At 38.6% G+C, this 25,354-nt stretch overlaps 1 protein-coding gene across 8 annotated transcripts in view; it reads left to right on the forward strand.

The window, feature by feature from the left end:
- Positions 1-25,354, forward strand: part of EYA4 (EYA transcriptional coactivator and phosphatase 4) — a gene marked incomplete at both ends in the record, with an annotated part of 121,131 nt that overhangs the window by 75,471 nt on the left and 20,306 nt on the right. For 2 of the 8 annotated variants that reach the window (XM_084202682.1, XM_084202681.1), the window contains 10 exons: positions 1,288-1,412; positions 2,541-2,609; positions 7,507-7,599; positions 13,197-13,263; positions 15,187-15,329; positions 15,475-15,618; positions 16,479-16,558; positions 16,942-17,122; positions 22,624-22,760; positions 24,070-24,153. In XM_084202682.1, the coding sequence (XP_084058808.1) occupies positions 1,288-1,412; positions 2,541-2,609; positions 7,507-7,599; positions 13,197-13,263; positions 15,187-15,329; positions 15,475-15,618; positions 16,479-16,558; positions 16,942-17,122; positions 22,624-22,760; positions 24,070-24,153 (1,123 nt within the window). The remainder of the gene's footprint in view (positions 1-1,287; positions 1,413-2,540; positions 2,610-7,506; positions 7,600-13,196; positions 13,264-15,186; positions 15,330-15,474; positions 15,619-16,478; positions 16,559-16,941; positions 17,123-22,623; positions 22,761-24,069; positions 24,154-25,354) is intronic. The other 6 variants (XM_084202684.1, XM_084202683.1, XM_084202686.1 and 3 more) reach the window with 4 other exon arrangements.

The following is a 25,354-nucleotide window of genomic DNA, read 5'->3' on the forward strand; positions in this document are numbered from 1 at the left end:
TTGGGTAAAACTTCCATTTATTTTCCCAGTTGAGATATAGTATTTCCTACATTTTCTCAAATATATTCAAGACATGAAAGCTCTGAATTTCTGTCTTGGGTTAAATGAATGTAATGTGAGGGATTAAATCGCCCAGGAGATCAGCAGAATTAGGAATATAAAGGCCAGATAATTTCATTTTCTGGAGGGGAAAAAATTCAGCAGACCCATATTTGATGGAAAGGTAGTGGGGTTTTGTTTGTTTTTTCTTCCACAGAGGAGGATCTGTTGAGCACAGAAGATAGGCCGTTTCAAAGTGAAACTTAAAATAAATTCTTACAGTGTTGGGTGTTGCCCTTAATGATTTGCCATTGATTGTCCTGGTCAGAATATGAATATCTGGGAGCTGTTGTTACTGAACCATTTGAACTGTTCATCTCTTTCCTCTCCATCTCAGCCTTCTGCCATGCAATAGGGCTTTCACATCCTTTGTAAGTCAATCTTTCTGTTGGCCTTTGGAGTATACATATGGTAGATCATTCTCTTGTTACACATGGGCTGGCAACTTTGCATATATATAGCAAAATTGTTTCTCTGGGGGGAAAAAATCTGTGTAATTAATATATAAATGAAGAAGGAGTGGGCGAGCACAGACTGCAAATTGGATTGCAATTACCGGTCTAACCAGAAATGTTCCTTGTCTGCTCTGTCTTTGTCTGAGAAAGGCAGATCTGTTGTCACTGCATGAAAGCCATCTACAGGCCCCCAGTGTAACTGTGAGGCTGGAGTTCATGGCAGCCTAAATCCACTTGAAGTTTTGCAAGCTTCCCAGAAATTACACAGAAGAAAATAAGTATCAAGAGATCCAAGAAGAATATACACATTTGTAGGAGTGAAGAATTTTCCAGATGTACATGAAAGTTCTGTTCATTCACTTGTATGGGCTGTTCCTGTAATTCAGTGTGGATGCAGTAACTGCTGGTGGTTGGAATGCAGATAATGAGAGGCAGAAGTTCCTGTTTCAGCCTTTTTATGCACAAACTCTATGGTGTATTTCAGGGGAAGTTTCATAAGCCTGTGTCACTTAATAATATCTAAAGGAAAAGTGGAAAATAGTGGCACTGTTGCTGTTAGCTTCTTTCCTAGGTTTGGTAAAAAGCAAAGATGTCAAAGGAACTGGGCTGATTTGTTAATCTAGATGCATTGCAAACTCTCCATATTAAAAAAAAAAAAAAGTTATTGTAGAAAAAGCAGATTATTTTAGATACTATCACAATGCATTAATACTGTCACCTTGTTTTTTAACAGGTCTATGGAAATGCAGGATCTAGCCAGTCCTCATAATCTTGTTGGAAGTAGTGATGCACCAGGTAGTTCCAAACTGGATAAATCTAATCTCAGTAGCACATCAGTCACAACAAATGGAACAGGAGGTAAGGATAAGACACAGCTGGCACACAGAAAGTTTTGGCTAGTTTTTAGTCATATGCATTTTTTACCATAATTTCAAGAATTACCATATACCTGTTTATAAATCTGGCAAGAATGATGAAAAATTGGCAGTCATACAAGTGTAAAGTTCTAATTCCAATATCACTTCTTTGATTTGCACCAACTAAAGTAAGAGGCAGAACTGAAACAAAGTGCAGAGATGAAATAAGGAAAATTTTTGAATGGTTGATTTGAACACAGTGTTAAATGTTTGCTTATACCGGTTGTTAACTTACAAAATTAATTGTATTTTCTGTATATACTTGCTTGATGAGTAATAATTTGCTCTTATACCCTGAGTTACTTGCATTTATGTTAAATTAAAATCATTATCAAGAGAAGTGCATCACAATTAGACTTAGGAAATATGAAGGGTTTTTTTGCTGATGAATTTCATTTCTTGGGAGGTAATGAAAGTTTGTAATAAAGAGATTGTTTTCCTCAGCAGTAACTGGTCATTACTGCTGTAGGTGATACTGTAACACTGCCATGCAACTACAATACAGATATTCCAATGCTTTCAGATAACCAATCCTACCATAGCAGTGGGAGGCAGGGCACCACATTCTGAGGTGCAGTCCATGAAAGTGCTACCATGGATATCAGTCAAGCTAGAGTTCCTTCTTTACAGTTTATACATTACTGTCTATTTTAACAGTTGGTACTAAGAAATTTTTTTTGGTTTGTTCTTTCTGGCCTCAAGGTACAGCATTTTGTTTGCTTACTCTACTTAAATAAAAGTCTGTCAATGTCAATAACAAGTGGGTGTGCCTGGGAGGGTAACTGAGCTCTGCATAGAAGGGCTGAACCATATTTTTAAACAGAATCCTTATTCCCGCATAAAGAGAAGAGAAAACTTCCAGCATGCTGTTAAAGAACACTAGTAACTGGATGCCTCTATATTATACAATGTGCATAAATAAACCAGTTAAAATAATACCGACAAGACTAACACAGTTCTGTTAAAAAGCTTGACTTAAAGCGCCAAAACACTGATTTGCCTTAAAGACTATTCATTTACACTGAACAGACGTTGGGAGAATGAACTGTTGTACCATTCCTGTCCTCAGGAGACAACATGACTGTGTTAAATACTGCAGACTGGTTGCTGAGTTGCAGTACTCCCTCCTCTGCAACAAGTATGAGAGACCCTGGTACAGTGCATGCGTGTGCGGCGTGTCCCCATGACTGCTGTGTGACATCTCTCTCCGTTTGCTCCAGTCTTCTCTAATGCAGTTTGAACCTTCTCATGGGGTTCCCCCTCATCCCGAGCATTTTTTCCCTACCCTTTCTCAAAGGCTTTTCCCACAGCCTGGAAACTGTTGGGAAGTTGCAGCAAGCAGTTATCTTACAGTGCTTTGAAAGTCTTTTGATGAGCAAGGAGAATTTAACCCGCTTATAATTAGCTTAGCTGTCTACATGCTCTGAGTGACTGGGATTGTCTCGTGGTGTTCAGCATTGCTGGGAATTGCCAGTAGTCAGCATTGGTGGAAATCAGATGGATGGAATTTTCACAGAATGCCCATTTGCTTTTTTGTTTTTAAGTAAAGCGTTGCATGATTACCTGAGCACAAGTCAAGGTTGACAGTGTGTTTCTTACTCCTGTGAAGGCTTTCATTATTAATCAGAGCTTATGTCTAATGTGCTGCCACATGTAACTTGCCACTTTCCAAAATTTTGGCCGAATTTTCCAAGCTGTTGTTTTCATTTATGAGTTTCCTGACATGTATTATTAATTGTCAGAAGTTGTAAGGATTAATAATAACTCTATATGTGACATCATTACAGTACATATGGGATTAATCATTGATATAAACATGCATCACTATGTTTCTCTACAAGTCATTACAAAGGTGCTTAAGTTGTGCAGGTTTGGACTAAAGTTAGGAAGATTTCAAAAACTTGTCATTTTAAAAAATCCCTCAGAATCAACTTGCCATTTGTAAAACATATATGCAAAGAAAATTTACCAAAAAATAAAGTTTACTTGAGCACAAAAGATCATGTGCGCTAGAATAAGTTGTTCCATGCTAATGTTCCTGCTGAAGGACAAGATTTCAAGTTTAAGGAAGACTGAGATAACTTGAGCTGTTGCCTCTTTTAACTGTTCAGAATGTTCAGGTGGAAGGTAACAATTTAAGTACTAATTATTAGTAGTGAGGAAATACAATATGTTAGTTGTATTAAATCTGATTTCCATAGGCAGTAGAATATTTAGAACTGTGCTTCTGGTTGAGTATATTCCCAAGAAAACTCTTAAGGCTTGCTAAAAGAAAGAGGAAAATCATTCCTATGGCAAGCTATGTGGTTTATTGTTTTACATGAGCTTTTAAAATCAGATTTGTTTACTGTAACTTCTGTTGCAGTTGCTTGTCCTCCTTCATGCATAGTATTAGCACCTCTTGCCCCTCTTGCCCCTCTTGCCCCTAAAACTCTGCATTTGTTTGCAGTCCTTAGCATAGAGGAATGCTTTAGAGAAAATAAAAAAGTGCTCAGCAGAATAGCAGTCATTTTGGTCTGGTAAGTCCTTTCATCAAGGTCTATTGTAGAAGCTGTTGCTTGTTGGGAGCTGTATTCTGCATTAGCCTTAAAATAATGAAGTTTGGGTGAGATCCCTGGAGGTCATTTGGGCCAAGAACTGCTCAGAGCAGAGCCAACATTGCTGTTAGATCATGTCGCTCAAGGCAGCAGTGAATTTTCCTCCTACATCTAATTGGATTTTTCCCTTAGTGCAGCTTGTATCTGTTCCCACCTGCTGTTTCCCAGGGCACCTTTTGAGGTGAGTGTGCCTTTGTTCTTTGTCATCTTTGCACCTTCCCATTAGATAGCTGCAGGCAGCAATTAGCTCTCCCCTCAGCCTCCTCTTCCTAGGACAGAACAAGCCCTGCTTCTTGGCTCTCCTTGTACACCACGTGCCCCAGCACCTGATGATGTTGGTAGCTCTGCTCTGTTGTCATGGTCTAAGCCCAGATGGCAACTAAGCAGCACACAGGTGCTTGCTCCATCCCATCTGAAAGCAGAACATGGGCATCTTCACTGCTAGCAGCACTCAAATGTGCTTCCAGTTAGAGGTTGCTTTTAATTTTATTTTCACTCTTTCAATACATTAAACAAACAAAAAAAAAGTTCTCTTAAACTGATGTTAGATTATTTTCTTGTTCCTTAGTTAGCTTTATGCTTTTTCCCTTCTTTATGTAATGACATACAGCATAAAGAGAAATAGGTAATAGTAAAAATCTCCAGTTGAACTGAGGAAGGACCTTAATGCATTCTTTACTGTCATGAAATCTGAATGCAAAAAAGTAGAACTGTTTAAAGTCAAGCACATATAAAAACAATTTCTATAGGTATTTTCCAACAAAACTCAGTGCCAATGTAATGTTTTTCCTCAAGTTAAGTACAGGAGAGTTTCTTTTGTTTTAGATTATTTTCTTGACAAGGAAAGAAAAAAGATTGTTGTATTCATGCTGATGGCAGTGCAGTGCAGCTGGCATTAACCAGAACTAGACACAATTCTAAAGTAAACATTTCAATTCATGACTGAAGTTTTTGTTAAATGTAGCCATTAAACACATACTGTCTTCTTGGATGCAATACTGAACATTTGTAGTTCACTATGGACAATAGTGAAATATCTTCTTGAGTAGAAAGAGATAAAGGTACTAAAAAAGCACTTTTTTCATGTAGGTAGATGCCCAGACTTTGCAGAAGTACATAGAGGTATCTCTATGTAGTAATCAGCAAATAAATTAATTTACATACTTTTGATAGTTCAGGCAACCATACATGTTCCACATGACTGAGAGTGGAGGCCATCATTTTGTGACAAATGGCCCTTGAACTTTTTCTTGATATGATGAAAATAAAATCACATCCTTCTCAAATAATTATAGAAATGGGAATGACTGATTACTCTATTGCTTTTAAGAATTATTTTTTTTCATTTTGGGTTGTTTTAATCACAGCTTCTTTTTTTTAAATTGAAAATATAATAGCTAGCAAAATGAGGAGTGCAAAATGACAGCTTGGAAAAATGTGGCTAAAATTCTTCCCTAATGAGTCCATATTGAATTAATATCCTGCTGCTTGCAGGGAGACTATTTAGTAGTTTTAACTCCGAAATAGTTTTATGAAAGAGAAACAATAATGAAAATAAGTTTACATTCGAAACACACACATTCAAAAAGTTTTTAATCTGAGACAGTAGATGGAAAGATACAACTGTATAACTGAAACTAGAAGGTGCTACTTTGGTTTGTTTGGCGCTGGTGCACCGGTAATGCTGCAGGGCACTTTACCAGTCACAGAGACAAATGCATCCCAATTTCTCCTGCTTGATCCAAGCAGGTGTCCCTCTGACTTCAGCAGAGGTCACTTGTACAGTTGTAGACATCAGCAGCATCCCATGTGACTTCCTGAAGTAAGATCCATTGGGCAGTGTGACTGCAAATGGGATGTGATTTTGTCACAGGCGGCTTCACTGGTAGGTGTGCAATTCCTAACGCACAACTCACGGTGCTCACAGACACAGGGCAGAATGGCAGAATGGGTCTGTAGGTGTTCTGAACACTTTTTCTCATGAGGAAACGAAACCCTTTATTTATCTCATGCACTGCCTTTTCCTCTGCAGACTGTATGAGGGATGGTGAGTTTGAGGGCAGCTCAGGCCATACTTGGACTGAACCAACCTCTGGAAGTCCCTCTCTGTGTCCCAGCTAAACATAAAGGGAGATGAGTGGGCACTTTTTATATGATTGAATTAGGTGACTTGAATCTGTGCCACAGTTTTTAAATACATTGCCAGCTCAGAACATCAAATTCCCCCCTTTCCCTTGCTGTTGCCAGTGCAGTCAAATGTGGATGCAGTGATGTTGGCAGATGAGAGCTTTGGTCAGTTTAGCTGAGGCCTCTCAGAGGCATCAGGTAATGAGCTGGCAGAGAATGCCTCTCCTTGGCCTATGTTAGATCTGCTGGGGGGCTCTGCCAGGCTGGCTGGCACAGCAAAGGCTTCTTCACAAATCCCAGGCTGTGCCCTCAGAATTTGGATACCTGGCAGGCAACTGTGGTGGTGGCTTGTGCAGGTCTTCATTGCCTCTTCACTCTCTGGCCCTGGGCACCAAGCTGTGGTATCCAGAAGCATATGTCCATGCCCAGCCCTTACTGACCTTCCTGACAGAAATTGTGTTAATATTTTGAGGCTTCCACATTTGCCAGTCAGACAGGCTAATAGGAGCTGCAGCACGTTCTCTACTGCTGTTTCTAACCACATCAACTGGACGGGTAGTTCCCAAATTCATTACAAAAATCCATGCCAAATGTTCTGGCCAGGTAACATACTTAATTACAGAAATCTGTATTGCTTCTGTGGTGCTTTTTGTGCTTTCAGTTACAGCTTGGATGGTAAGACTGCATGATGATCCCTAAGAAATAAATTTGAATTCAGAGTAGACTAAACTGTTTGGTAACCTCTGATTAAGAATCTGGCTTGTCATGGCTGTCATTTGTGTCCTCCTCTGGTTCTTTGGATTTTTTTTCTTTCAAACTTCTCTCTTCAGTTATGAAAAATTGCTTGTTGGTGGCCTAGCTCAAAAAGCCCCCCACAGACTCTGTAAAAGGGGAAAGGGGAAGGCAACAGGCTGGCACTGTGATAGTAATTTCCTTCTGTATTATCATGAAACCATATTATAATTGGTTTACTTGTCAGGCAAAACTATTTTATGTGCTACATCCCTTGACAGCTGTTTCCTTCCTCTATGCTACTCCCAGGATATTGTTAGAATAAATTAAATTTATGTTGAAATCTCCCCCAAAGATATTCCAGTTGCTAAAACCAATAGCTGGATGAATGCACAGGTACAGAGCTGTGTAGATAAATGGGCATTCCTGTCAGATTCCTGTCGATTGTCTCAGTAGAGCAAAGGTTGGAGCTGTTGCACGTGGGCTTGTTTGAGCTGGACTACCACTAGTGAGACTGGCATGAGAACTCCAGTACAAATCTAGAAGTAAAATCTCATGTCTACTTATTCTTCTATGTAGTGTCTCTTCTTGCAGTCAAAACAGAACCCATGAACAACAGTGAAACAGCAACAACAACTGGAGATGCATCGCTTGACACTTTTACTGGGTCAGGTAAAGCCATAATAAAATGATGTTTTATTACATGCACATTAATGCAGCATTTAATAACCATCACTAATGGACATTTGCATGGAAGCAATTTTTACAAAGCTACTATAAAACGTTGTAGTATTTTATACCTAATAATAATAGTAGAAATAATAATAGCTTTTTCATTTTTGTAAATGCAGCTCAGAAATTTACATGAGGTCTGATCTTAAAGAATGCCTAATAGTGATGCCTTAGACCATTGCTGTTTGCAAAAGTTTCAAAATAATACTGTTATAATGGTACTGTAGATCTTTTTTCTCAGCGTTAGTCTTGTATGATATTAGGGAAAAAAATGGGATTGTATTTGTAACAGCCAGGCTAATTTAAGCAGTTTCAAATCTTGAGTTTTATACCTCAGTGCTAATCCTTTTACTCCTATTATCAGTGTGTTAATTTAAACACTGAGCAGATTGCAGTGTTAGTCTCTTTCCACTGGGATGGGCTACTTTCTTTCCAAGAAAATGGTTTTACTTTAAATAACCATCAGCTTCAATTACTTCTCAAAAAATTCAAACAAACAATGGTTTAAGTAGATCCCTAGAAATTATTAAAATGTGATGAATTTTGGAAAAGTACAGATAATCAGGCTTCTAATCATTAAGTTGAATCCTGCTAATAATAATATTAAAAAGGAGAGGAGGGGGAATAAGTTTTGCATCTGGAAATATGAGTTCAGTAATGGCCTGACTGAAATGAAACGCCAAAGCCATGAATCACCACTCCACACTGATGCTACTGTTACTTTGGTAGACTTAGGTAGTCAAACCATATTTAAAATATTTTGGAAATCACAATGTTTCTGTGTAATTAATTTTTTTTAATTAGGTTTTGGAATTGTTTTTTAGCCATCAGTTAAACCCAAAAGTTAATTATTTAGAAAAGTATTTATAATTAATTTAATGTCTGAAGAAAAGGTATTTTGTGAGATTTAAAGCAATTACTATTTCTGATAGAAAAATGCCCTCATTTTAATTTTCATTGTCCTCATTATAATTATACTGAGAGGAACCTCAGCCTAAAGGCTAAAAGTTCCATAAAGATTAAATAGACTGGGCTAAAATTTAGCTTTTCTTTTCCACTCTGTTTCACTCAATGCTAAAATTTCATTAGCAATGATTACAAATCATAAAATATCCAACTCTATATATGATTTTTTTATTGTTGGTGAAGTTTTATCAGCTTCTGCCATGTATTTAAGGCAGCTGAGTTTTATTCTATGGCTAAGGCAACATTGGAGTGCCAAGAATTGCAGCCTTCAGCCAAGTTTAGATAACTAAGTAACAGCTCAATTTCCCCAGGTGCCACTCAGCCATCGGCTTCCACTGACTTCAAAAGAAGTCTTGAGATCTCTACACTTTGGATGTTTGGAAAGTTGGTGCCTCAAAATAAAAAGATTTAAAAAAGGCAGGAATTTGAGCCTTGCATAATCCTTTTTTGCCTGTTAGCCACCTGCGTACTCAAAAGAAGTGCGAACCTGATTCTCAGTTTAGTGCACAACCCAAGTATTAAATGAGTACAGTCATTCTCAAGGGAAATCAATAGTCTGCCTGTCTGGGTGACGTGCAGTCTTCATCATCAGAGCAAGATGCAGAGCTGCCCTGATAATGCACTCAGCCTTTCATAAAGATTGAATATGTTACTTTTGTGTTTGCCTTTTACTTGCACTCCCAAATCAGACAATTTTTTTCCTCTAATTTTATGGGAGAAGTGCTCAAGAGTGATTAAAAACTCAGCAAAACCAGGATTTCCCTGAGTTTTTAGTCTATCTGGTTAGTTGGGAAGTTTAGTGGGTTGCCAAAAAACAGTAAATGCTGACTAGTATACAGATGTTGTTTCAAATGAGCCACCTGTGACTGAAAAAATGCATAGCAAAGCCCAACACTAAACAGTTTGTTTTTTCCTGAAAACAAGGGACATATATGTGTTACTCCCAACCATGGCAAAGTCATGATGCCAGCACTTCTCTGTATTTTATGAAATGAGACATGGGTGAAACGAGAACTACAGGTGATGAGATGCATTTGAAAGTCTGCCATGCAGAAATCCTCTCCTTCAAACACTCTACCCATTAAAATTTCCCTGCTCCAAAGGCAGTCAAAACATGTGACCTGTCCTGGAACTGAGCAGAAGGCTCAGCAAGCCATGTGGGGTGTAAAGCAGTCATCTCTGTCCCTAAAGACCAGCTGTAAGTGATGGTCAAACAGATTGTGTCAGGTACAGGACAGGAGAGACAGATTAGACTTCACAGAAAACTGATTCTGTGAAGTGCTGATTGAAAAGAAGAAGCACAGAGATCTCTCGGATTTACAGTGGCAGCTCTCCTGGAATTGGCCCATGGGCTGCAGCTCACGCTCAGGGCCCCGGTTCCCCTGTGCTGGAGAGCTGCCCTGGAGAACGTGTGCCTCTGGGCGTGGGTTAGCCAGGTGAGCAGTGCCACTGTGCACCCCCTTCCTCCTCCTCCTTCTTCAGTGAGGAGCAGTTGGTGATTAGTGTGCTCAGTTTGCAGCTCGGTGATTCTGCAGCACGCTCCCACTGGGCTGGGCATTCACAGGACTGGGAGAGGTGCACAGCCCTTAGCTGAGAGTTTCTGCGCTGTGAATTTGTTGCAGCTGCTGCACTGTAATACTGTGCATATATTGCTTACAACAGTGGATTAATTTGAGAACTGTTTTATCATTTTAGTGGAGTGGAGAGAGAGGTATTCAATGCTCTCATTGTTTTTACTTAGTATTCATTACACACAGGGTATAGAATGCAGTTTATAGGTATAGAAAACAATTTCTGAAGGCTATGAAGGTGAAGTTAGGGAATGTCACTGCTGCTTAACCTACATTTGGTACCCTTGTGCATAGAGATTGTGATGTTACTTCAATGAGGTCCTTTTAACCTAACCTTTTTGTGCAGAATTTTCTAGATGTGTAATGAAAATATACAAAACTCCAGCCCATATTAATATACTGAACCCAACACATGCTATTAAAACAGCTAATGATCATTTAAATCCTCCACAACCACCTTGGCCATTTGAACTAAGAGAGTGACTGGAAAGAGCTGGCTGTCAGCTTGCCCTCTCTGTGAAACAACGTTAATGGGAACTGGAGAGATCAAGGGTCTTATACCTGCCCTGAAGGGCATTCCTCTGGTAATTTCAAGCAGTGAAGTTTTAAGAATATTTGAGTTTTCCAAAGAAGAAACAATTTTGTTTTGTTTTGGGTTTTTTCAACATAAGCACCACAAAAGAGCATTTAGCCCCGTTCATATAATGCCTATGTAAAGCACCACAAAACCCAGAGGAACCTGCCTCCACCATCTCCTCCACTGCCAGCAGTCCTCAGAGAAGGGATGTCAGGAGAGTATCCAGCAGGCAAAGCTGTTAAAAGTTTGATAACCCTTAGAATTAGCAGTTTCATCTGTGGGATACAGGTGTGGTCTGCAGGCTCCACTCAGTCACAATGTTCTCTTAGACCCTGAAATGTTTCTCAAACATCTCACAGTGTAAAATGTAGTGAACAAATTGCTGGGACAAGCTACAGAGAAACAGTGGAAAGAATGGATTTTTTTAGTCTTGCCTCTTCCTCTTCCTTACAACCAGATCATCAGGGAAAACTGGGGATAAAAGCAAGGAAATTTAAAACCAGACGCATTCCAAAAGTATTTTATTTTCTTGTCTGAATTTTAAAAACAAGGTATATGCAGAAAGAAGAAAAAAGGCAGGCAGGACAGTTTTTGCTGAAAATTATTAGGTTTTGATAGCTCAAGTGATTTAAATGAATAGTAATTAATTTTTTTTGTAGTTTACAAAAGATGGAGTGGCATGGTAAATGTGCTTTAACCAAAGTGATTAATTGATTGAGCTCTCATCCAGCAAATGATGAGACAAAAAGTGAAGCAGTATGGCTAAAATGATCCGATAAGCCAATAATGGATCACAAAAGTTCCTTGCCCTGAGAACCACCAAGGTCACTCTGCTGCTATTGCTTGTCTTTAGAAAGGTCACAGAGCTACAACAGGGAAGATTAATTACTCATCAACCCTGAAATAACCAAGAGCATTCTTTAGAGTTCTATGAACCAGTTATGTTGATAGAAACAGCTATAGGTTTGTCTGACTCTGGGAATAGCTGCCTGCATATGTAGCATTGCTCTAAACCACGGAAAGGCATTTTCAAAACCCTCAAAACCAATATTCACACAAAATGAAATTTAGCAGATTTCCATTACAGGCAAACCCTCAATATCTTTTCAAACAGCAACTCTTTTATGAAATCTAATGGCACATGTTTTAAAAGTTATTATCCAGTTCTTTACTTTCAAGCCATACTTAACTGCACATTTTAAAAAGAAGTTAATTGTTTTTCTTCTACTGTATTTTCCTTTTAAGTTCTATACATTCTAAATGCATTTAAATGATCTTTAAAAATATGAAGTTCTCTGTGTGTTCAAAGCAGTAGATCTGAGAGACATTAATTAGGGCTGGATGTAGAAATGTATCATGTTTCATAAAATAGTTAGGAACCTAAACCTATTTGTCACTTATAAAATTCAGAATGTTCATTTCTACTACCATTATGAATAACTCAGGAAGAGGGTACACTTTGAAGTACAACTATGATTGATTAGACTAAAGAAATTCCAGTGCTTCATTGTGTACTACTTTAATCTTTTGAAAAGTGAATGAACAGCAGATGGCCTAATAAAGACACTCTGTATGTTTGCCCAGTATGGATTTGCTCTGAAGGGATTGGTTCAACACTTTAGAGTACATATATTTGGAATACATCTGTCTTAGTCAAGACAGATGGCTAAAGGAAAGGGAAACTTCCAAACACTTGGAATTAATCCAGTGTGAGCGCTGCTTCTGGATGAAATTTTAATGGGTTATGACTATTGTTCTGTTAGCTTTCTGGGAGAATGCAGCTGTGAATAGTATAGATACACACCATTTGGATAGCTACTGAACAGGGCTGTTTATGCATGCTTTAAAATAAAAATGCTATTGTTAGGGGTTATCCTCTAATTGGTCTGTTTATAAAGAATGGTAGTTGCTTTCTACTGCTCAATGCAGTATCTTCCATCACCTAAGATAACTAAAATTAGTCACAACCATTTAAAACATGCTTTTTCTAAATCAAACTTCTTGTTAATGTGGGGCTATAAAGGTATGTGTATGTTACTTCAATCCCATGAAATGTGTTAGATCACAAGATTTTTTTTAACTACCCCTTTTAATACAACTTGCACATTTGAAAGATCAACAGTGTGCGGATCACAGGTGATGTATGAAATACATGCCTCTGCAATATGCTCAGAAATGTGTTAGTCAAGTTGAGAAAGTGTGACACACCCATGCTAAATAAAGAGTTCTGCACAGCAGCAAAAGATTTGGAAGTTTTTAATTTTTTTTCCAAGATGTTGTGGTTCTGGTGACATCTTGCTTCCTTGAAAAGCTGTCCATTTCAATAGGCTTCTCTGTTAATGTTTCTGCTTTAGTTCACACTGTGTGGCTGTGTGGGTCTCATGGTGTTTCTAACTGCTGTACTCTTGTTTTCTGTTTTGCAGTAATAACAAGTAGTGGCTACAGTCCCAGATCAGCGCACCAGTACTCTCCACAGATATATCCCTCCAAGTTAGTGTCTGCACCTCTTCTAGTCTTTCATAGACCTTGGCTGTGGGCAGTTTTGTGGTTTGTTGCAAACAAGTGTTCAGCAGGAGAAACAGAGAAAAAGGAAAATTCTTAAGCCACGGTACTGGCTCCGGTACTGGCTCCTTCTCCAAGTTTTTTTTTTCCTCGTGTGTCTAGAGAGTAAGATCCTGCTTCATGCAGTAGTGCTGCACAAGAAACACCCTTGAATATCAGCACACAACAGAAGTAAAATAATCAGACTGTTGCATTCTCAGACATCAGCATATTAACAGCATGTGCAGGGAATATACACAGATATATTTTGGAAAAGTCAGTTTATATATAGAAATCACAATTGCATGCACAAGTTGCATACTGGGGGGTAACCCTGTCCCTGACCCTTCCAAGGCCAGCATTGCCAAACGCTTCCAAACATTCCACAATCATGAACCACCCTTTCCTTGTCCCTCTCCGATATCATAAGATTTAAAAATCAAATAAATTGGATTAGCTTTTAATCTTATTATTTTTAAGCCAACGGATGTTGTTAGAAATAAAAAATTTCTTCATGCCTTTTTTTTTGGTGGGGGGAAACTGGCTCTTGGGCGGTCATACAAATCCAGGAGTGGGAACTTTAGGAAGAAACACCAAAGATGTTGTATGAAACTGCTGCAGTTGGCAGTATATTTGCTTGTCCTGTGATCAGTGTTGTGCACAAGGATTCTTGATTCCAGTATGCCATCTGTTTGTTTCCATTTATTTGATACAGCTATCAGTGTGACTTTGGTACAGAGAAAACATTGAATCTAAAGATTCAAGAACCAGTTAGGCTCTTTCAAGCTTTTTTTAACAAATCTGCAATCTTATGGTGGTAGCCAACATTTATTAATACAGAAAGTAGGTGCCTGAAGTAAGAGCCATCATTCCAATTTGAACAGGTTTTGGCAAACTATATTAGGTACTTTTGGCCAAATACATTACAAGGTTTAATAGAATTTTCAATCCACTGTTACAATTTTTTGGCATCTAAATTAATGAGTAATCCTTTTCTGATAGTAAATGCTGCCAACTGTACTGAATTAATTATAAAGAAAAAAAATTTAAAAATTGGAATCTGAAATTTAGTCGTGGCTTTTAATGGCCAGGTTTCAGTTAGCGTAATTCTGCAGAGTGTGTTTATTCAACTCTTGGTCCATAAAGTCTTACTTGACTTACAAAACAATCCAAGAAAAATGTTTCTCTGTATATTTTTGCAACTCTGGAGGGCAAAAAATTTAAACTTGATTTTATTCAATCTCTCTATAAAACCTCAGTGTTCATAAATAAAAGACCATTTTTATTTCCATTCTATTTTCCTAGCCCATATTTTCCGAACATTTAAAGCCCATCTGGTTACCAAAGTACTGGTGTCAGTGTTTTTAATGCTGCTCTCCATGGGTAGGATCCATCTCCCACTGAAGCTAGAGGCTACATGTCTGTTGAAGCAAAACCTACACAGATGACATAATGTGCTAGCTTCAACATTCACCACTGTGTTTCCTCTATTCTTCTAGTCCAAGTTTCCCTCCACTGGATTAAAAAACTGTGGGGGCTTTTCTAATTGAAGCGTTCTCATCTCAGCTGAAAGTTGTTAAATCCATATAAAGACACGCAGCAGTGGCACAGCCCACCTAAAAGTGGACACAGTAGCTTAAGAATTAAATTGTAATGATGGGACAGCATTAATATTCCTGTGCCCTGGGGAACGTAGGACAGAGTGTCTTTCAGCTTATTCCAGTGGGGGATGGAATAAATCCCAGAAGAGGAGCAGTTGGCAGAATAATGAACTGCCTTTGGACATCTTTAAACCTTTTTCTTTACTTTCTTGCTTGAATCAACATACAAAGTATTTGTTGCCACAGTAATGCTATTTTTCCTGATATTTAGGCCCTATCCGCACATTCTTTCTACACCAGCAGCTCAAACAATGTCTGCCTATGCCGGACAAACGCAGTACTCGGGAATGCAGCAGCCCGCCGTCTACACAGCCTACTCACAGACAGGACAGCCCTACAGCTTACCCACCTACGGTATTTGACCACTTCTTACTTCACCTTGCCTGCAACCAAAACCTATGCCAACTGGAATGTCACTTTTGCTTTCTCTTTTTTTTTTGTTTTCCCAACTGTAACAAAATATTTTAAAGAATCAGTTGAAAATTAATTTCTTATACAGATTTGGGTGTAATGTTGCCAGGCATCAAGACGGAAAGTGGGCTCTCGCAGACCCAGTCTCCTCTGCAGAGCGGGTGCCTCAGTTACAGCCCAGGGTTTTCCACCCCACAGCCAGGCCAAACACCCTACTCCTACCAGATGCCAGGTGAGTAGCCACCTGTAAAATTTAAGGCTACATATTCCTTCCCAGTGCTAATAGGCATATGTGTCATCGTTTTGATCATCTGTTGCTTCAGATCTGGGCATGGAATGCAGTTCCTACTTGAGCCTTCTTTTTTAGTGGAGTGAAATCCACTAATTTTTTTAGTGGCAGGACTTGTTATATTTACTAATATATAAAAGTCTCTTTCCTTTGTTTTTTATGTTCCTGAGCATGACATAGTTTGATACTTGTTTCTACTTGGATTAACATAATTTTTTTAGAATTTCTCCTTAATTGATATTTATTCTTTCATTTACTATTCAGGTAATACTTCATTGATTACCCTCTGGTCATTGATAACCTATTTTATTTGAATAATTTTTAAGCTTCTTATACAATGGTTATTCTTCTGCATATTACAAACTGCAATATGAATTCTCTAATTTATGTTGAAAATAAGGACATGCCTCATTACAGATTGATTAAAAACACCCGGATATAGTCTTTTGAAAAGGTTTTTGTTTCACCAACATAACACTAAAGTATTAGAAATGAAGGCAAAAGAGAAAAACAATGTTTGAGGAGAGGTGAGAATGCCATAAACTGGAAAATGTTTCTAAATTGGTGAGATGACTTATTGCTGACTTCCTTGCATGGTGTGGAGAGGACTGTATGCCTGTATGCGTGGAAGCAGTATTTAATTTCTTTTAAAGTTCCATTACAATGCTTTATACTTCTAATGGAAAATACAAGTGGGGTTTTTTGTTCTGTTTAATCTACATTTTAGCATGGAATATTGTAATTAGAATTTTATTTTAATTCACAAAAAAGTTCTCGCAGTTAATTATGTTTCTTAATTTTAGGTTCTAGTTTCACACCATCGTCCACTATTTATTCAAACAATTCTGTTTCAAACTCTACAAACTTCAGTAGTTCACAGCAGGTATGAATATTGCCATTTTTATTTTGCCAGTTACAAAAACATTTGTATAATTCCAGAGATAGCATGTTATTTTAATTTTGATCAGTTATATTCAATGAGACTCACTGTGGTTTAATGCTATTTTCTGTGGAAAATGATCAAAATCTGACTGGACAGTTACATATTTTAGCACTTAAATATTCAGCAGCTTCCCTGTAGTCTTTTAGTAAATATCTTTAAATTAAATGACACTAAATATTCTTTAATTAAAAAAAAAAAAAGCTAAACAAAACCTTCAAAACAGTAGCAAAAGTCATATGACTGTACAGTTAGAAATATTTAATGGGAAAAAATTCACTCATTACTGTCCTAAATGGAGTGCTCTGCTGCATCTGCTGTTTCAGGATTATTCTTCATACACAGCTTTTGGCCAAAATCAGTATGCACAGTATTACTCAGCATCAACATATGGCGCATATATGACCTCAAACAACACGGCTGATGGCACTTCATCATCATCAACCTACCAATTACAGGACTCTCTCCCTGGCTTGACAGGTCAACCAGGTACAGATCTACATTCAGGTGAAAACAATTTTTGTGTTTTATTCGCTGTTTGCATAAAGAAAATATTTCCATATTCAGCTCGCATGGATATTGATATTTTACATTCGTGCCTCTCAGAAAACCACCCAAAATAAGTTATTTTACTGTTTAGTTTGGAAACCTGACCAGTTTGTTTGCTAATTAAAGAAAGCTTTTTGCAGACTGAGATGGTTGTCTGTATCACTGGCAGTGGAGCAGTGCTGTTTCCACCTACACATTCTGAATTATTGCTGTGAAGAATTTAAAGCAAGATACCGTTTTCAATTAATTATGCCTCAGCCATGCTGGCAAGAGCACATGGACTTTATTCAAATGTGTACAGGCCACGCTTGCTAATTCACCAGTTTAAGTAACCAAGAATAGAGAAATTAGTTATTAGCACCACAAAGAAAAAAATTGTATTGGAATTGTTGAATTTGCAAGAAGAGCTTTATCGGAGACGTGGGGAGGCTCCCTTTGCCTGCCCAGCCCTGCCCTCTTGTGCACAGCCACCACAGCACAGTGGCCTTCTGCTTGCATTCCTAGGACATCCCTGGGGGGTAGTGGCAGTTTTTAAGTTTTCTTTAGCACTCTTAGAGCAGCAGTCTCTTTCAAGGGCACCAGCTTCACTCATCCAGCATGGGCAGTGTCTGCCATTTCTAAGAAGTCTGACAAAGTGGCTTTTGGATTAAGCTCTGAATAGGGGAGGAATTTTTGCTTTGGTCACAAAATCACCGTGTTGCATAGATCTTCCTAACAACTTATTGAAAAATACAGTAGAAAGACTAATGTATTATTGTAATGAATTTGTACGAAGGAGAGGTAGCACTGTGTAGAAAAGTATAAGCAAGGACTCACACATAATATAAACCGCTTAAATTTGCTAAAAATACTGGAATTTTAACTAAATTAGTTGAAATCTTTCCTAGACAGATGTTTTCCTTAGGCTGATTTTTAGGATGTAACAGTGCATGTGTTTGTGGGTGTATGTTTGGGGTGGGATATGGATATGGATATGGATATGGATATGGATATGGTATGGAAGAGTGATAGGGAGATACATATTCCCTTGATTTTTGATGAAAAGTGCAGTGTTATTCAGTAGTCTCAGAGTGCAAATCTAGGAAGAACCTAAAGGTAATGTGAAATCAAATGAAATTTCAACAGGTGGAAGATATCTCTAACAAACACAAATCATAGGTAAAGAATTTTTAAAAGAGTATGTAGTGTACTCACATGTTACATGTTTTGATAACTGTATGTCCTGTGTACTTTCACTTGCTGCTTTGTTATTCCTTCATATTCTTATTTGAGAAAATCTGACAGTTTCCCATGTTGTTTCTCCCCTAGGTATCTGTTTCCTAGAAACGCTGTGTAAATGTATCATGTATTTTTACAAGTACCATTAGTATTAAATAGATTTGGCAAAAAAAAAGAGGAATCTTAAATAGTTTGAACATGCTGAAAAAGTATTGAAGTCTTCACATCTGTGAAACAGTAAAGTTGGTTTTTTTTTGGTTGTGGATTGTTTTAGCATATGAAGTTGTTCTCTTGTTAAGTAGGTTGTGCATCTGAGTTTAACAAATCCGCCCCCATCTGCTCCTTATTTCTGTGAAGAGTTGCAGTGATCATGTGGCCCTCTGCTGAGAGTGAAACACCCACTTTGTGAATGCATGACATGCCTGTGCCCTTCTGTGTCACAGTAAAAATAAATTTCCATTGGTGAGGGGCAGTGTCTAGGAGATAATTTCAGATATCATAGATCATACTGCAATTCTTTAGCACTCACTTTGTCCACTTGCTGTCAAACAAGTCCTTAAGACTTACTCCAACAAAAACCTGAGACTAAACACAGCAAGGCACTTAATTCTTCTGGCATCTCTACTAGCTGTTAATTCAAATATCTAATCAAAGCCTCTAGTACTATCTGCACATACAGGATTTCTCATTTGCATAATAAATCCCCATCAAATCAAGAGTTAATACCAGCTGCAATTTTATTTATTGACTGTGTAAAGAAAATGAGACTAAAATTGAAATAGACTTTACTCTTTCTGCTATTCATGACAAGCAATAACACACTACAAGTCAGGAAAAAAAAAAAAAGCAGACCTGTAATGTTGGAGCTGTCTTCTGGCTGCTCTGTATGGTAAGGATATGTAACAAAAGTCAAGCCATAAGGAAAGTATGAAGGGGATCAGAAATTCATCCGTTCCATTTGTGTAATGCTCAGCTCCTTAAACCAGGGACTTCTCTTCCAAGCTTGCATTCAGCCTGCCTTACCTTAAGATTTTTCAAAATGCACTCCTTACCAGAGGGTATTTGTGAGATAAATAGGTGTCTCCTAGGGCACTTCATCTCAAATAGGGATAGCTCAGATGGACTGGGAGGTGAGGTCTCAGGAGATAAGTACTCTTGAGTATATTTGGTGAATACACGAATACATTTAATCTGGGGCAAATAAAACTCTAACAGAGAGTATGGGCCTGGATAAAAGCTTCTTGTGAAGGCACCTTGCTATCATATATCCAGGGTTAGGGGAGGCAAATCACCACATATATTAGCTCCCATTCCATTACTGGGATGCAGCAAAGATTAATTTGGTACCCACAATGAAGTCACCCTTTGCAGCTTCTCTGGGAGACAGCATGAGGTTTATATTCAGACTGCACAAACTCTTTTTTTCCTTCTTAAGCCATAGAACCATGTTTTAACAAGGAGGAGAGGATGTTCACATCATTGAACTAGAGGTGGGAAACAATGTCCTAGATATGAAGGACCACCTCCATTTGTAGTGTGTCATTCCCTTTGTAACCTGGTGCTGTAATTCCCTGTCCTCTAATGGGAGCTGCTGCAAGGTCTCCACAGCACAAAGAGCTTCATATTGGACAGGTGTATTGGATGTGTAAGAACATCTGTGATAAAGAGGTCATTCAGTATTCTGGTTTTAACGTTTCCCTCCTGTTCTCTTGGATCACTGGCACTGCTCACAGTCCAGTGGGAAGAGGCTATCAGGTATATTTATTAGGCATGTGTTGAATACTGAGAAAGCTAAAAAATTTCAAGCATTGTAATAAAAATTTATGTCTGTTATAAGCTGCAGTAGGAGCTCTTCCTGATGCTAATGTTTTCAATACTCTTTGGTAGTAGAATTTCTCACATTCTTTTATGTTACAGGGCTGAATTTTTAATAAGTTTTCATTTTGTCAGCATTGACCTCATTTCTAAAGCAAACGGAGGATAAGAAAAGTGCAGTTTCTCCTTTAGACTGCTGTAGGTAAAAAGCAAATCAAGCAATTAAGCCTACAGTTGTTTAAAAAAACAAGGACCACTGACTTCTGCAGTTCTAAAATAGATGCATACCTTGCATTCAAGCAAGAGACAGCTGCTCATTCTGATTTAGAGATTAGTGTAATGAAATAAAGTTGGCTTTAAATATCTAGATTTTACAAGGAACAGCGATTAGTTACGGTACTGATTAATAGATAATTATGCAATCCTGTATAGCATTGTCTCAAGCAGAACCCTAGAGCAACTGGTAATGGCTAATGCTAAATGAAAATTGGATTTATTTACTTCAGTTGTTGGGTAATTTCAGAGAAGACTTAGAAGAGGAGTTTTTTTTATATTTTATTTTTGGTAGATTAGAATAAACACAGTCATTAAGAACAGATGTAGAAATACTGTAGAAATGAGTCTTGATTTTGTTGTAATGTGTTGAAGTGTTATAAATAAGAAGACTTTTGTGGTAAGAATGTAAACATTCATCTTCACTTTCTTAGTTTTTGCTTTTTCTTTCTGGGGGTTTGATTTTGTACATTTTTTCCACTCAATCAGAAAAATATATGAAACTATTTTTGCACAGAGCTCTTGCACACTCAGAATTTATTCTGGAGCCATTGTAGGTTTTTGCTGCACAGGGATTCTGATTTGGATGCTTCCTGTACATTTGTAATTACCCAAGTACATTTTACTGTGCTTATGGGGAAGAGCCAAGATAATGTGATCCTTATTGATTGCTTCACTGCCTGCTGTGACCTTGCTGACATCAACACCATGCTGGGAATAGAAATGAGTAGTCAACAAGAACTGTCTACTCTCCCCCTTCTTTAGGGATTTCTGCCTGTGTGTCCTGTCCTTTCTCTGCATATCTCTATGAAAAGTCATTTAGCCTCTTTTACTAATGCTCAGCCCCCTTACCTGTCGTGGTGACCCTCACTTGGACTAACTCCAGTTTGACAATATCTCTCTTCTACCTGGGGACCCAAAACTGCACATTTTTCCAGATGTGGTCCTGCAAGTTCAAAAGAGAGAAGAAAAATCAGTCTGCTTCACCTGCTGGGCACCCGCTGATGCTCTTTAGTAAAAATGAAAAAAAAAAAAAAATCAGGTTCCAACTCAAAAACAGATGCATCATTGATTTTTGGGAAATGTTTATAATACCAATATTAATACCAAGTATTAATTTATTCTGCATATTTGCCATCATGAGCACTTTTAACAAATATTATCCGTGGCCCAGGAATGCTCAATTACAGACAGCTCAAGGACGCTCTTGAATCAAAATCTGTACTAGATGTCAGATCAAAGCTGTACCCTTTCCCCCTTTTCTGGAGAAAAATCAAATCATTATTAATAGGATAAATTAAGAAGGAAGTTTTTTTGTCATTTAGCACTCTGGAACCTAGCCAAACTGCATTTATTGCTAGAAGTTTTGAAAGCTGAAGATGCTAAGCTTCACTAAATGGATAAGTCAAGGATGGGCTTGGGCTTGTGGTTAAGATGAGCTATGCCATACCAGGTCAGAGGCCCTTCCAGCACATCTCTTTGACAGCCCACACTGCCTCATACTTAGAGACAGACAATCAGAACACAGCAAGTACAACTTCATGCTCTTTCAGGTACTAACTGGAATATTGCATTTAATATTATGACTTCCCTCTGACAATTTATGGGCTGAGGTATGGTGAAGGAAAAAAATGAACTTTACTAAAGAGCAGGTGACATGGGAGGAGGACATGAAACTGGAGGCTGCCTGGCTGTTCTGGATCATGGATTAGTGCCAAAGTGTGTTCTGGTAAAAGTAAAGCAGGACTTGGAAATAAATCTAGCTGAACTGAAAACCTGGGAAATCACCTACTTTAATTAAAAAGCACTTCATGTTTTGAGAAACCATTAGTATGACTTCTAAAATACCCCTGTCTTGGATATATTGATATTTCGCCTGGGCTCATGTGTCTTTGTGTATATGCACATGTATATGTGTCATTTTAATTTTTGTCTTATTCAGCTAAGGTTTACAGTGTTTCGTTGGTAAAGCCAAAAGTGTGTGTGGTATCTGCTGATCCCATCTACCTAAGAGAAGCCACATTATCATTCTTTTTGTACAACATTTTTACATGTCTCTCGTCATTGGCATACAGACATGTTGAACTTTGAGGAAAAAAGTTGATTATTCAAAAATCCAGCGCTAATTTTGGCATGAATGGTTGCCTCTACAGGGGAGTTTGACACAGTGCAGAGCCCCTCCACGCCAATCAAAGATCTTGATGAGAGAACATGTAGGAGTTCTGGGTCAAAGTCTCGGGGTAGAGGGCGGAAGAATAATCCATCACCCCCTCCGGACAGTGACTTGGAGGTATGTCTGTGGTAATTGATGAATGTTAATGTGGAGGTTTCTTCTGATGAAGTGTAAATTCTGAACACTGCAGCTGTGAAAATAGCTTAAAGCATTTTAGAAGACATTGTGGACTCAGTCTTACTAACTGAATGTAACAGAGACTGGTAGCTGCTTTAATCTGCATGTACAGTGAGACTTTACTGTTCTGCATTACATCTGTCAGTTTCTTGTGCAACAGAGCCACAAGCCTGTACTCAAAAGTGCCACATTTGCTTTTAGTCTTTGAAACAGGAACTCTCAAATGCATCTCTCAGCTTAATTACTGGTATTTATGGATGCAATGTAAATATGCAAGATCACCTGGCTATAGCCTTTTAAATATTTAGGCACCGGTTTGTGCTTGTGTTTGTAAGTTCTATCAGGGGATCTCAGTGAGGCAGCTTACCTCAGTGAAGTTATGGCTGTGCCTTGCAGTGGCAGGAGCAGCAGGAGGAAGCAGGGTGCCTGTGTGTGTGTGTGTGATGCTCCAGCTGTGGCACCAGGGACGTGCTGTGCTGCCTGCCAGGGCTGTGTGTCCCCTGCTGCCACCAGAGCAGCACGGTGAGCCAGCAGCCCTGCCCTGCCTTCACTGACCAGCCCTGGATAGAGCACAAGACAAAATTTCTCCTAGGACTTGGCTGACCACCGGGTCTCTCCAGGGGTAGCAGGGTGGGCTGCAGGGCTAGGATCAAATACCATTGCTTTTGTACAGAAACTTACTTACTTTTTTTTGCTCTTCAAAGTATTTAATCTTTACAGCAAACTTACATTTCAGGGTTTTTTTATTTAACATTTTTACCAATGAGAATCAAAACAAGTGAAATTGAATGAATGAAATAGTTAAAATAATCTGGTTTATCCTACAGGATTATTTAAATTCTATGTGGCAGTGGCATATAACGCTTTTACTGAAGATTTTAGTTACACAGTAGAAATAAGAAGAATCTTGAATCAATAGGACTTGCAGAGAAATATCTGAAAGTACTGTTTATCCTCAACAATTATGTTTGACCCCCAATGACATTTCTGAAATCCATATTACAGAGCTTTTGTGAAAAGGCTTTTAGACAGCAAATAATAAATAGTTGAAGAGTTAAAAAGTTACTGCCTTTTGACTTTTTACCATGCATGATACACTGTTATTGCTGATTTTCAGAGAAAGCCTGCTCAGTTAATAAGTACTTGGTTCAACTTCTAGACTCAGTTGACTTTTTGCCTCCCTGGGTGGTGTGGTGGTGGGACTGTGATGTTATTTGTTCAATAATATTTTCCTCTATTCTGCTTTCAGCGTGTATTTGTTTGGGATTTGGATGAAACAATCATAGTTTTTCATTCGCTGCTTACAGGATCCTATGCACAGAAGTATGGCAAGGTATGTGAGCTGTTGAATTTTGTGTCAATTCACTGCAGCTATCTGGCCTGACTACGTACGTGTTTTTCACCTCTGTGTTCTTTATGGCTCTTACAGGTGAAGCTAGAGGTAAAGTGCACAGTAAACCCCATTTTATGAGGGTAAATGTGAAGAAGCCTAGGAGAGGAATGAGACACAGACCCTAAGTACAATACACGAGGCAGGGCTGAAGCAGATGCTGCAAATAAGAGGAGGATTTATAGAGGAACAAGGATGAGGTTCCTGACATGTGTTGGAAGAGACATTGCAGGGAGATAATAAATGAAGTGCATAAATGGAAAAAACTGACAGTATCTGGAACAGTAGAGGAAGAAAGAATAAACTGGGCTGGTGGGTGAATTTACCAGGAAATTTATGAAGATGAGTAAGAGTCTGACTTATTTCAATTCCAGCTGCAGACGTTGTTCTTTGACTCCCCACCTTTTTCACTGAATTTTTGGTTCCCCTGGCTGGTTCTGGAGTGAGTAATATTGGGGAGTGACACCCTCTCCCAAGTAGTTTAAAGCATCCTCTCCCCTCCAATGAGTCCAAAAGGAGTTCATGTCACAGAGCAGTGAGTGGGAGAGCAGGGAGAAGAGTGAGTGAGGCAAAGAGAGGCAGTGGCAGACTGCAGGAGCACCAGAGCTGGTGCTGGGAGTCCAGGGAATGGCTGCTTGGACAAGGTGAGAAGGGTCTGGTGTGTAGCAACAGGAGCAGACTAATGGGAAAGGTAGAGCTAAGGGCCTGGAAAAAACAAAAGATCAAAACAAATATGTGGAAGGAGGAAAATGGACGAAGGGGATGTCAGTATGTACATATATTGTTTTTGCTGTGCTGTTCAAGTGAAATTAATGCAAAGGTACTTCTTTTTAAGAACATAACCATGTCCATGCTGTCTCAGATAAGGGGCTCGTTTAGCGTGTTTTCAGCGTCTTTATTCCAGCCAGAATCAGATGCTTGAGAAAAGGATGTGAGAAACAATACCTACAGAAATGCTTTTCACAACCCCCTCCCCTACCAGTGGGTTAGAAATGTCCAAAGCTAGAACCTGTGCATTATAACCAGAGAGGGGCCAGTCTTCCCTGCAATCAACCTTTTGTGGTTACTAAAAAAGAAAGTTACCAGGAAAAGCCACAGACCAAGTGCAAAATCTGAATTTCTGGAATGCTAAGATAGGAATAGG

This window comes from Fringilla coelebs (genome assembly GCF_963513975.1).
Source record: "Fringilla coelebs genome assembly, chromosome: 3".
Lineage (NCBI taxonomy): Eukaryota > Metazoa > Chordata > Aves > Passeriformes > Fringillidae > Fringilla > Fringilla coelebs.